The sequence below is a fragment of the Tachysurus fulvidraco genome, chromosome 3, assembly GCF_022655615.1.
Source record: "Tachysurus fulvidraco isolate hzauxx_2018 chromosome 3, HZAU_PFXX_2.0, whole genome shotgun sequence".
Lineage (NCBI taxonomy): Eukaryota > Metazoa > Chordata > Actinopteri > Siluriformes > Bagridae > Tachysurus > Tachysurus fulvidraco.
In genome coordinates, this window is record NC_062520.1 from 11,501,966 (window position 1) to 11,515,991 (window position 14,026).

Genomic DNA, 14,026 nt, shown 5'->3' on the forward strand with positions numbered 1-14,026 from the left:
AGCTCGGATCGGCAGTCTTACTCATTATGTGACATGCAGACTGAGAGCTTATTCGGTGCCATTATGACAGGCGATGGCATTTTGTTAGTGTCAGAGAATTCTGACCAAAATCTCAGACTTTCTTGATTCTATTAAACCCCAGTGCTTATCGTACGTCATCCTAATCGTGTATGGAGAACCCAACTCCATTCACAATATAGTTCAACATTGTTCCTATGCCACTCTATGTACACATGCATAATGTATACTAAAGATGTAACTTTACTTCCTGAATAAGTGCAGACCTGAGAACAAGTTGCGTTCACATCCGGCATATTTCCGGTGATACCAAAATGAGACTACCTGTAGAAGGTGGTCTCAGGTTCGGTACAACGGTCCGCAAACCCTGCTCTGTAGCAGACTAAGCTACCAGGCAGGCTGAGAGAGTGTGACAAGCACCAATAGGACCCTCAAGATAAGCCTAAACCCAGAGAACAAGTACCTATATGGCATCGGAAACATTGCAAACACATAAATTACCATTCTATTAAAGAGAAAAATATTCTTATTTCATCAAGTTTACTTTGAAAGATATTTCTGTCCCCATTTAATGTAAATGAATCCTTGTTTACTGACAACTTTCTTCACCTCCAGTTTTAGAGTGATTTTTATTGTATTGCTTGACATGAAAAACACAATTGGGCTTGATAAAGGGGATAATTAGTGGAATAATTTCACACAGTGTTCAAGAATGATCTTCACAGTAACAAATGAATGCAATTCTAAAACAACTAAGTAACAGTACTGTGTGCTACCATACCATGATCTCCAAACCTGTAATGTCCCTGATAGTTTGGCATAATCTATCATAAATTTCCAAAACAAAACTTTAGCATAATACCTTTTTATGAGTGAAATATTGTGGTATGCATTCAATTTTTAGTTCATGCAACCAAAATCTTGGCAAAAGTGCTTTCGATCTAAACTGGGATCTGTTGCTCATCTCGGTCCATTACGGTACATTGTGACAAGGACATGAGGATTCAGCATTGGAGTGAGAGTTACAGGTTTAAAGCAATCGTTATGCTATACAAAAAAGTGAAAACCAATAACAGCATTACACCAGTACAGGTTTTATAATATGACAAAAGAAGCTAACATTATATTTAATGTTCTCTACAATACTGCATTACAACGACTATAATACAGGTCTGAGTACTGAACACACTAGATGAACAGGCTGACAGAACACAAGTCTGACTTCCTGACCTGAATTTGGCTTGGCACAAATCCTAACAAAGCCTGAGGAACTGAAAGACAAGCACCTTAGCAAACACATGTATCATATGAAAATAAACATAGACTACTGCGAGTTGCTTCTTTATATCACCCAGCCATATTATACAGCAACCGATATTTTTAGTCCTGATGTTCCAGCTAAAAGAATCAATACTCCTTGAAAACTGACTCCAACTAATGTCTAAACGGAAAAAGCAGATTACCTTTCAGTGTCTCATCCAGCTACAGAGGACAAGAAAGAACATTAGAGTACAGTATCTCTGCTCTGCTCTGATCGGAGATGTAGATCATAAATCGAAGCCACACAAAGAAGAGAGAGCAAAACAAAAAGAGAGAGGAACAGAAACAGATACGAAGAGGCTCAACTGACCCAATATCAGGATTTCCTCCTGTGACGGCAGGAACCCTGTGTGTAACCTAAACTCATCTCCCCTCCCACATACCTCGCTCCATCTATCCATCCCACTCCATGGGAGGCGAACAACTTTCCAGCACACACATTTCTTCCTTCCCTGCCCCCTCAGTCTTTCTCTTCTTCTCTTTGGTCCAACCCATCCCTCTCCCTTTACCCCATCCTGTCCTGTTCTCTCTCTCCGGCTGGGCTAGAAACCACTCCCTGCTTTAATCTTTACAGTTCCTCCACTTCCCTTACGAAGGAAGGAGTTAAATGCCCGTTGTCTTCCATGTTAATGCCAAGTGGTGTCTTAAACCCTTCACAGTGAGACTAGAAAGTAAGAACAGTTTGGATGTGAGGAGGTGTCCTGGGAGCTGGAGTGGTGAAATGGGTTAATTTTAGAAAACCAGTCACACATGTGGGTAATCAGCAAATCATTCATATCGCCACTCACTTTCATTTCACAACAAACATTTTACTTTTTAAATCCTGAGAAACAAACATTGACTGAATGTTCCATTTAAAATGACTAAATAAAGGGATCTAGTTTCCGGAGGTTTTGCATCGCACAAGGTGTTTTGCATACATATAGAATGGCATCTGCTCTGACCCCTTTCTTTAAAAAAGAAAGATAAATAAATAAAAAACACGCCCACAAAGTATGCTTCGCCTTTTCTATGGATAATAAATAGAACACCATATAAACTAGCCATTCCTACTGAAGTAGAACTATAAAAGAGCTAGATGTCGTTCGGGCAAAACAGATTCCATAGCTCAACAAGGAAGGAGAACTAAACTTAAAATGTGGTACTAGGGTTCATCACTGTGAGGCTGCTTAAACCACAGAAGAAATCTGAAGATCCATCAAAAATCATGACCTCATTCTTCCAAGAATGTAAACACAGGAGCAGTGCTGCCAAGTCCGTAACCCAAAAGCAACATGTACACAAAACTTTTGTCTTCAAACTACTTTTCAAGAAGGTCAAAGAAGATTCAGACGTTCTGCTTAGACTGGAAAACATTTCCAACTGCTTTATCAGTGTCTGTATGGCCTCTCTGGCCATTTATTTAATCGACTAAAACATTTTCCATTTTCCGTATTGATTAAAATGGGCATCCACTTCAATGCTGATAAAATCAAAACAGAGTGCCAAACTGCTGACTGCGGAAATGTTGATTCGGTGCACAAAAGCTCCAGGACCGTTTGGAAAAGCATGAATGAAAGTAGAAATTCAAGATGATTTTATCAGAAAGGTATGTCAACCACCCCCAACTAGACTTCAGCTAAAATACGAAACACATGTTTCATAAAGATCCTCAGGGAACTTAAACAAGACTGCTCAAGGTTCCACGCACTGCGAAATGAAGGGCATCAGCTAATGGCTTTAATAATGACCAAAGCAAACTGGACTTATTTGGTTTTATGACTTGGGTTGCCTGACTAGAGTAAATAAATCATTACAATCCTAAAAGTATGACTGCAGGTACAACATTGTGACTTAAGGTGAATATATTATCTTCACATCTTAAGCAATCATTGCATCTTCACATTGCATTTAAAAGCAATTTTTTTAAATTCTTACGACTCAGTCAAGCATTATCGCGGTCATATAGAAGAAATATTTAAAAAAAACATTTTTAAAGCTGTTTACTCGTCTGAAAGCTTATTAGGTTGACAGAAAATAGAGTTTTATTGATTTATAAGAGCATCACCTATTGAGCAATACTGCTGAATAGACTCCTTTATTTAAATTCACATTCATAATATTTGCCAATTTATATCATTAAGCAGCCAAAGTACCCCACACGGCTTCTGCAAATGGAAACAACTGGCATTTATAGTGCTGGTTTGGGGAAACCTCTAATGACAGGCCATGCTGAATAAATATAGCTACCAAGCCTGTTATCCTATAAACTGGCCTTTGCTGTAGTGCTGGAGCATTAGGCACTGTGAGAGAACAAAGTATTGCTCAAAAGTGATTCAAAGGCACGACGTCATACAAACCGATCAATACAGCACTGAAATGCAGGGCTTCGAGATGATTAATATCTCTAATATGGTCATGGAGAATTCTGAAAACACTAATAACTCATGAACACAGTGACGGAAAAGAAACGGCTAGCCAAATTGTCTTTAAGGCTTTAGTGTTCAGTCTGGTCACAAAACAACACATGAACCCCTGTGGTTGAGACGAGCAATAGGAGTCATGTGGTGATTAATGGGTTTTTATCCTCGGTAAGCTTTCAATTCATGAGCTGAAGTCAATGCCACCATAAGTGAGTCTTTGTTAACCATCTTGTCACTGTGAAACACTTTAGTGAATTTTCTTTATGGGATATGTCTAAGTTTATACCTTTACAAGCATCCTTCAAACGCCATTCATTTGTGTCTGGCAATATAATCCAATTCAATTTGAATTTTTTTGTATAGCACTTTTAACAATGGACATTGTCTCAAAGCAGCTTTACAGAATGTAAACATAATACAAAAGAGTGTATTATTATACAAAGCTTAATATAATACAAGAGTTCACGATTCATATTAGACTTGTATTTAAATGTGGTTGTATTTATCCCCAACGAACGAGCCTGAAGTAACTGAGGCGACAGTGGCGAGGAAAAACTCCCTTAGATGGAAGAGGAAGAAATTTTGAGAGGAACCAGACACAAAAGAGAACCTCATCCTCATTTGTGTGACACTGGAGTGTGAGATCATTAATATACAGTCTAACAATTGTGTATTGATGAGGAGGTTGTTGTCCTCAAATTCATGTAGTTGGCGTCTCCTCTTAAAATGTCTGAACTGGAGCAAATGCCCAATGCATTAGGGCCATTATCCTGAATTCCTTCATTCCTATTTCATTTTCAAAGTTAAATAGACTTCCCTGGTATTGGAAACAACCCAGGTAAGACAAATTCACTCAGCATGCTACAATTGCTATGGTCATTTTTTTTTACTAACATTATGAAGAGGAACTACACTGTCTCTGATGCTTCCTGTTTTGGTTACCAACATAGAAAAGACTGCTGTTTCAATCCACGACTTAAATATGCAAATTTACCATTATACCACCACGATTTAGTACATCAGAACTTCCCATGAAAGTAAAGTTTGGATGAAATTACGTAAAGAAAGTGAAACTGATGGTTTAGCAGCAGAAGTGCTTGTTTAAAAAAAATTCCCGTTGGGAGATTCTCTGTTCCAAAGAGCTTTGTTTCATCACAATGTCCACCGAGACTGTCCATTAAAAATAACCTTTCACCCATTAGGACCGAGCAATACAACAATACACTATTAATATCATGATAAACTAGTCTCAGTTCTTAGAGTCAGGTTTAAAAATATAGGCACTCTTGCTAAAAAAATTATTGGTGGTTTATAACCTTAAACTCAACTTAAGGTTTTTAAAAATAAAAATATAATGTTAAATAAATTATTCAGAAAATGCAACTGAAGCATGTTTACTTGTCTATATTGTGCTTTTTTTTTTAAATTTATTTAACTGATTAATCAGAGTTCCTAAACACACTTCTCTTATTTGACTACGTTTATACCGGCACTGGGATATTTCAAGTTCTAGCAAAACTTCATCATGGTCCCACCATGACTACACTTCTAAAGGCTGTCAGTCAGTCTGTGTATTTTCATGGCAATATTATAAAAGCTCTATCCAGCTGCGAATTCTTTGTTAAAGCCATAAGACACCTAAAACAGTTTGAGTTTAATTTCTTTTCGTACTGAATATCGGCACGGCTGTGATTACCTGCGGTCTGATGCCAACAGCTGAATCACGTACATCAGCACACTTGTGTATGTAAAACAGAAGCTTGTATGACTTTTATATATTGCAGATCAATGTTTCTGCACGCACTCTGATTTAAAAAAATCTTTAAGCATTGTGACTCCCCCCCCATGTTGCCCGCCACGACCATAAAGATCTCTTTTAATCCTATTAACGTCTAATAAACGTTCAAAGCCATAAATGTCAGAGGTTGCTTCTAACCATGGCAAAAGTTTAATTAATGCTCACAAAATAAACAAATAATAGTACAAAAGGATGCACTAGATAGATGAACCCATAATCCCTATGATTGTGCCTGTGGTTCATCAGACAAATTTAATTTTGTACAAGTTATCAAATTAAAACCTAAAGGAAAAGTACTTGACATTTGTATTCTCTCTCTCTGTATTCTCTGTATTCTCTCTCTCTCTCTCTCTCTCTCACACTTCTGTGCACAGACACCAAGCCCAAACCTTTACCATGCAAATTGTATATCGTTAGTACATCTTGTTGTTAAATTGCTGTATTAATGATTCATTTCAATCCTAAAACAATGTACAAATTATCACTGCTATGTAACCCCTGGTCATGATTCAGGTTGTTCAAGATAGCTGCAAAATAATATTCTTAGCCTTTATGCACAATTCTTCAGACCTCCTCAACAGTATGTTTAAACAAACCTTTGAACCAAACCTCATGTAAGTTTATCCATTTCTAATTCAGTCCTGCTGTGTATAAATACAGGTATTAATGTAATATTCAGATTCGGGTTGTGAAACAATAAGAGCTTTTGTGCATTCTGATTGAGTTAATAGTGGATTTTAAATATTGTTACGAACAAATACCAAGACAAACTTTTTTTTTTAATCAGAGAGAACAACTTTCAGTCAAAATCCCTACATATCATGTGAATGTTATCACACAGACTAAAATATTTGATGTAAACAAACATAGCACTTAGTAGCCTACAAAGCAAATAGCTGCACCGCGTAAATAAAAAAAAAAAATCATAAAAGCTTCAAACCTGTGAATTATGACACCGTGGCATTTTCCTTATTAAATACAATTTAGCAAGACCTAATAAAACAAAGTTAAACTGTCAAGAGCTCAGCATGAATTCAGCTAGTATTTCTAATCCAAACAACTCTTTACAAAAAAAAAAAAAAAAAAAAAAAAAGGATTCACGAAGTATTCTTAATTCTTCTCCCACTCAGCTTAGTACATGTTCACGGAAACACACGGGGAGCTTGGTGATTAATAAGGTTTACCTGCGCATAATAGGATGCTCTTTCTCCGTACGAGCGTGCTGTAAACACTGGTCTCCCTTTTTCATGGCTGTATAGAAGACGACTGATAAAGTTACAGTCAGAGCACTTGCTTTCTACCTGCATGAGTTCTGGAATGTGGCAGAACAACACTATGAAAAGCAGCACATTCTGGAGCTATTTCCTCTTGCGTTGAACTCACATGAGGTAACAATCTCTGTGTGTAAAACCCAGCATGTGGTTTTGGTGATTTATTGTACTTGAATGGCAGTGGGCTTCATGCCAAAACTAACACACAAAGAATGTGAAGTTTCCACTGCTTTTTTTTTTTTTTATTGTGCAAAATCAACTCTGTTTAGAACTGATCAGCTTCGTTAGAAAAAATGAAGGCGATGGACTTGAGGATTACGGAGGATTTTCATTCACAAGTTCGGTTTTGCATAGTGTCAATACTGTCACTTCAAACAGCCTGCACTTCCTCTCCTGTGCAATGGCTAACGACAGAATGTTTAATAGTTGACATTCACGAATGGTGCGGTGTGGAAAAATTCAATAAAAAAAAAACCACAGGTTCAGATGTTCTTCAGTGGAAGATGCTCTTAATTTAAATGTTATCATTAATATTAATATCTCATTATTTTGACAATGTATGTGATTATGTTTACTTAATACAGCACCATTAGTCTAAGTCTAAACTTGTTATCTCAAGTCATCATCTTGGCTTTCTGAAATATCTCTTTGTTTAAATTGATTTATTTTTTAAGTTAATATTTCATCCCCAAACAATTAAAATGAGTGAATTAAATATTAGGAGGGGGTCACAATGGCTTGGTGGTTAGCATATTTGCATCACATCTCCAAGGTTGGAGGTTTGATTCTCTCCTTGACCATGAATATGCAAAGCATTTTCTCCCTGTGCTTCGGGTGTTTCCAACAGGTAAGCCAGTTTCACATCTTTAAACTGTCCGTAGTGTGTGTGCGTGTGTGTGTGTGTGTGTTTCACCCTACATTGATGTACAATCTAATTACTGGTAATTCAGTGTGATGTCATGGTTTTGAAGACCTGCACTTAAATTAATGGAATTGGTTCCGATGGTCATAGCAGTTACTAATGAAACATAATAACAAGATAATATATTATTATTCTGAATTACTAAGCTGAAATAATAATACAGCTGTTCAATATTTAAAAAAAAACTTGACACTCTGGGCTTCCATACATGCAAACGTACAATTGAGATGTCATTACACACAACATAGAAGTACGTACGTAATGCAGTCATCGTTTACATGCCAGGACACCCAATAAAACAGGGCATGGCTAAAAACATTAGCTACTCTGTATATCTGAGTTCCAGCCCTAACATATTTGACCTATCTATACTCAAGATCTTCAATAGTGTCTTCAACACTGTCTGAATATTAAACAGCAAATTTGCATTAATGAGGTCATGTGTCTGTGCTCAGGTGTAGAAGCCCATGGCTGACCTTGAGAGTACAAAAACATGGAAGAAGCAAATAGTACAAATGACCACACTGTACAGGGAGTGTATTACTTTGAACAAATTACAAAAGCACCTTTATCTGACAATCAGACGACCGGCGGTTAACTTTTTGTACAAGAAAAGGCTCAATAAGGCACAGCTTTGAAAGGAATCCTGCTTGTGAGGCAAATTCTCACACCGATGCACCACCACTAAAAGTTAACGTCAACACAATCGTAAGCGTGCAGAAGTCACCTCTGTATGTGTTACGCATTCTGAGATAAAGGCTTAGTGTTAATGGATGTTTATTCAGAGACAGCAGGTCACTTCTGAACTATTATATTAACAACCTGGAGCAGATTTTTTGGAGAGGTTTAATTCATTATTTAGAGATTACTATTCAAGTTCTCAACAAACATCACACAAAAAAAGCAGAAATGCCTAAAGTCTTAAGTAAATAAGTAAATACTGGAAAGCTTAAGTACATATTAGAAGGCTGAAAGAATACATTTTGTTTTAAGAAGTTAAAATCCATGCAGGGTTGTAAATCACCGGATACAAGCAGTCGTGATAAGAAATGGTAGCTAAGTGGTTAGGCTTTTGGACTGCTGATCAGAAGGGCATGTGTTCAAATCTCACTACTGCCAAGCTACTACCCCTGGGCCCTTGAGCAAGCATCAGAACTTGAAATGCTCAGTTGTACAAATGATATATATGCAAGTCTGGATAAGGGCATCTGCCAAATGTCACGATGTAAATCAAAGCTGTTAGAGACACAAAAGAGAACACAATATGGTGAGAATGAGAACACGGGGAAGAAAAAAGCAAACAAGAAAGAAAAGACAGTGTCACCACTTGCCACTCTGCACTTACCTCATTCCCTTATGAGATGCAAGGAAGACACACAGCCAATCAGGGAATGGAGATGTGCACAGAATGGTACACCGCACAAGCAGATACGAACACATACTTACAGGCTTTATTCATGAGCTACAATAATATAGAGACTGTGCTGAGTGTGTGCATGCACTTTTGCCTTGACCCATGATGACTATTTAACATTTATACCCATTGCACAAAGTACTAACAGAGCATGTGCTTTATTGATGCAAATGATTGAGGGAAACTGTAATACTTTCTCATTATGTTACAAGTTGCATCAAATAATATCAGATTTAAAAAAAGTTTTAGGGTTTAACCATTATTTCTCACCAAGACTTAATTCTAACACTTGTTTAGTTACACTCCTGGAATAGGGACTATGATTTAGCCTTATGCTTTTTTATTTAAAAATAAATAAATCTATTGATAGGACAGTGGGTGTTTTTTCCATCAACAAACAAATACAAAGAAATACAGACTGTCAGTGTGCGATTTTTTTTTTTTAAACACCTGCCCTGAGTTCACAATTATGGCACGGACTATGGAATCAGCGTGTCAGGACAATGAGGGTATTATGTTTGCACAGGTTTAAAAAAAATAAATAAATAAAAAATCGGCCACAACATTTCTAAGAGATGTTCTATCTAGAACACAAGAACTGTACATTGTGAGAGATAAGGACTTAAGAGGTGATTGCACAATAGCCACCGAGTCACTTCTAAGCTATGGGTGTCACCTAGAAAATCTAGGCTAATTGGTTTAAAGTTAATTAGTTTAATCAGCCAATAATCCCAATTGTGTTTGAAAAGACCCAGCTAATTAGTAAGAAAGAAAGAAGGTACAAAAGTAAGAAAGAAAGAAAAAGAATGACCGGCATTTCTCCTTGCCCACGTTTTTCTTGTTAGATTTTTCTTGTTGAATGTCGACTGGGTCTTTTTACACCTGGTCACTTCATGTGTTTTCTCTGATCCGATAGCTGATTTGTTAAAATTGTTCCGTTTACATTAGGCCACATAAACGCATCTTGGCGAATCGGATATCAATCCGATCTTTCTACTCCCGCCAATATGTAAATATATTTGACATCATTTCTGGGGTAATTGAAATGGAACACGCTTTGATGTATGCGGTTTTCAGAATGCAATCAAAAAGAAGTATGCTACAAAAAACAGCATTTATTGTTTGCTGCATTTTGGCTGGCGGCAGCAGTGCATTTTAAGACCCAACGAGACACCTGGGTGAAAGATCACTTGCGAGTGACGTACTTCCGTTTGGGAGGAGTATAGTACTGACGTATGTGGCTTGAACAACCACATGCATTTACACCTGTCCAGTTTCATCAGAAATGCGTCCCAGACCACCTCCTGAAGTGGTTTGAGCGATCGGATTTATATCCGTTTCGAAACTGTTTCGGAGAACATTTAGACCTGGCCTTTTTACGATCGGATAGCTATCTGATCACAGAAAAGGCTTGAAGTGACCAGGCGTAAAAAGCCCCTTTGTTTGTGCCATGGGTTTCACCTATGAAGACCAACCTGAAGACCAGAGAACTGTCTATAGGACAAAATCAAGGTCACTGTGAAGCTAGGAAAAACATGGAATGTCCTGAAAAAGAAAGAAAGCACTGGTGTACTAACAACCAATCATTGAACGGGTCAGCTAAGGAAAACCACAACAGCAAAAAGAAACACGGTGTGATCTGGAAGAAAAACCCAAAACAAGAGCCAATGATATCACCAAAAGCCTCAACAGGGCAGGGATGAAGACATCACAATCCACTGAACTTTAAGAGCAGTAATATGGAAATGGAAACCCACTCACCAGCAGTAAGAAAAGGACGGCCAGATTAGAATTAACAAAAAAAATACAAAAGATAAAAGACACACATGTACTGAAATCAAGATTTCCCGCTACCAAAAAAGGGATTGAAAGGCCAAAGTGTGGACAATAAAATAATCTGCTGCATGATCCAATACTTGGCCACTGTTGCAGATTAACCCTGGAACTGAGGCACGACTTGAACTCGTATGGCTGCTTCTGGAACAGACTCGCTAATCTTTATAGATTATGTAGCTCACGATGGTTACATCAGAATCAATTCAGGAGCCTACAGACGCATGGTGTCTGCCAATTTACAGAGAAATGCATCCAATTTAATTGGGAGCAATTTCATTGTGCAGCAAAACAATGATCCAACACAGACTGCTTACAAGACACAGAACTTCAGGGAAATATATGAAGGTTTTAACCCAATTGAGAAGCATTTCACCTCCTGGAGAGAAGACTGAAGGGAGAAAACCATGAAAAACACAACAATTGAAGAATGCAACAATTTGGTGATCCCAGTGCGTCACTGGCTTGATGCTGTTGGATGGATATGCATCCAAACAGTGTTAGTTACTTTAGGTCTATCAGTTTCTTTACTTTTGTTCCCCTAACAATCATGTGGTTTGCTCACAAAAGGTGGCATGTTCTGATCCATCTTCTTATGGTACCCACCTCTGTACACCGTTTAGTAAAACAATGTTGATTTGAATATTTCTCTACTATATTGAGATTATAATGACACATACTGTAATTACACATGACTTGCATATTAAAATCTTATGGCCTGGATAAAAATATGTTTATTTTTTTTTGAATGTGTCATGGAGATGCTGTGGTTTGATAAAAAAAACACTCATCTTAAGTAGATCATGATTATATATTAGTTAGTCATGCTTCAGGCTTGTGCAAGACTGTGCAAGAATTTCCAAAGTTCAATATTCTGATAAAAGGTAAATTATAGATCATAGATTCATTCTATAGAGCTTGTATACTCAGAAATAAGAGGACTGAACTGTCTGTACCGTTCCTTGTTACCCATTCTGCACCTTCAGAATGATGCATGATTTGTATCTTTAATGCTTTACACTAGAAACATATTTTCAGTATTACAGTATTATTAAGCTTACTGTAAATCATATAAATCGTATATTTCAGTTCTATGTGAAATATACACATTAAAAGGTACAAAAGATGTAAAATTATAGGGCTTTCAGGCAATACAGTGCAGTATTATTTTTGTGTTTGCGTGTAAAGTGTACAGACTGGGAAATATTCCATTTAAATCTGATTTCCCAACACATTAGGGAGAATGTTAATACATTTCAGTTCAACATAGGCTGGTTCTGCAAAACGATCATGTCCGAAAAGTCAACATCGATCAGTAATTTTCTTGAGTTTTTCTCCCTGATAAAGTGAACATGACCCGATTCTGAGCACTGTGTTAATACGGGTGGGAGATCGTGATAGTTTCGATGCAGATCCACAACAATGAACACAACATATAACCAAAAACAACAAAAGCAGCACTTAAATCATGTGTGCACTAAAGAACACTGTAACAAACAACAACTGTGTGCATGCATACATAACCTGACACTACACAACATCAACCACCTGACAATCCACAACAACAACCTGACAATACACAACAACAACCTGACAACAACAACTTGACAATACACAACAACAACCTAACAACAACCTGACAATACACACCAACAACCTGACAATACACACCAACAACCTGACAATACACAACAACATCCTGACAATACACACCAACATCCTGACAATACACAATAACAACCTAACAATACACAACAACAACAACCTGACAATACACAATCAGCCATTTAAATGACCTAACTGGACTGTGTGTGTTTTGCCTACCATTGTGTGAAAAAAGACAGCTCAGACACAGACACACGTATATAGATATCTTGTGTAAACTGTGCATGATCTGTATAAATCATACATTAATAATAATACTGTATCTGGACTAACTGGGTCTTGTTTCTTACCTGCTAGCAGGAGACTCATACGGCTCATAGCGCTCATCGACCAAATGTATCCTTGAGGCAGTGAATGAATGGTAGGCGGTTAAAACGACGCTTCCCGATTCTTTTAAATCCATGGATATGTTAGAATCAGTTAGAAACAAGAGATCTCTAACTCACGCTTTCATACCGGAGCAAACGCCACTCAGCGATTCTCCATACAAGTAAATAATACTGTTTATTACAGCTCTCTTGCGCGTGCTCATGTTGTAATCAGACGCCACTGGCAGGAAGCCCAGAGGCACTGCACCGTCGCGGCCAATCAGAGAGCGGCGTGCTTGCATAAATTAAAATCCTATTGTCTGCTTTGAATAAGAGGCCGTATCGTTGACGCGGTTTTTTAAAACTGGCGCGTGCGTTCTAACACTTTAACGGTCGCCATGTTAATTAGCCCATTATACCCTGAAGTTAGCATATAGGCTAATATGATTTATACGTCGTTAGTTGGATCATTCAACTGTTAAATTATATTATATGTCAACTTTTATTGTTTCAATGGATAGGAATTAATTTTGGTATTCATTTTTAATTCCTGTACCAGCTGTGAAATAAAAAAAAATCACATTGCACATTAATGTTAAGAATTAGCATTATTCCTCAATACCGTTCTGTCCATCCATAGAGGGTATGGGACATGATGCCAACCCATCACAGGGCACAATCACACTCAATCACACACTACATACAGGTTAGAGATACCAGTCATCATACAACTAGCAGAGGATGGTGAAGGTTGAAATTGAGAGGCAAACATGCTAAACACTTTCTTAATCAATACTTTTTTCTATTTTCACTCTGGCTACCAGTGTCCTACATTGCCCACAATTTACATTACATTTACAGCATTTGGCAGATGCTCTTATATCCAGAGCGACTTACATTATCTCATTTTTATATAACTGAGCCATTAAGGGTTAAGGGCTTTGCTCAGGGGCTCAACAGTGGCAGCTTGGTGGACCTAGGATGGAACTCACAACCTTCTGATTGGTAACCCAACACATTAACCACTAGGCTACCACATGCCCAATGTACAATGCAATGGTACTACCCCTGCTGG

General features: G+C 37.6%; 1 protein-coding gene across 6 annotated transcripts in view; it reads right to left on the reverse strand.

Annotated features, from left to right (window-relative positions):
• Window positions 1–13,230, reverse strand: part of arhgap28 (Rho GTPase activating protein 28) — a 30,565-nt gene extending 17,335 nt beyond the window's left edge. The window contains exon 1 of one of the 6 annotated variants that reach the window (XM_047811422.1): window positions 12,934–13,230. In XM_047811422.1, the coding sequence (XP_047667378.1) occupies window positions 12,934–13,046 (113 nt within the window). In that variant the 5' untranslated portion in view covers window positions 13,047–13,230. The other 5 variants (XM_027149943.2, XM_047811423.1, XM_047811425.1 and 2 more) reach the window with 5 other exon arrangements.
• Window positions 13,231–14,026: the final 796 nt, after the last annotated feature.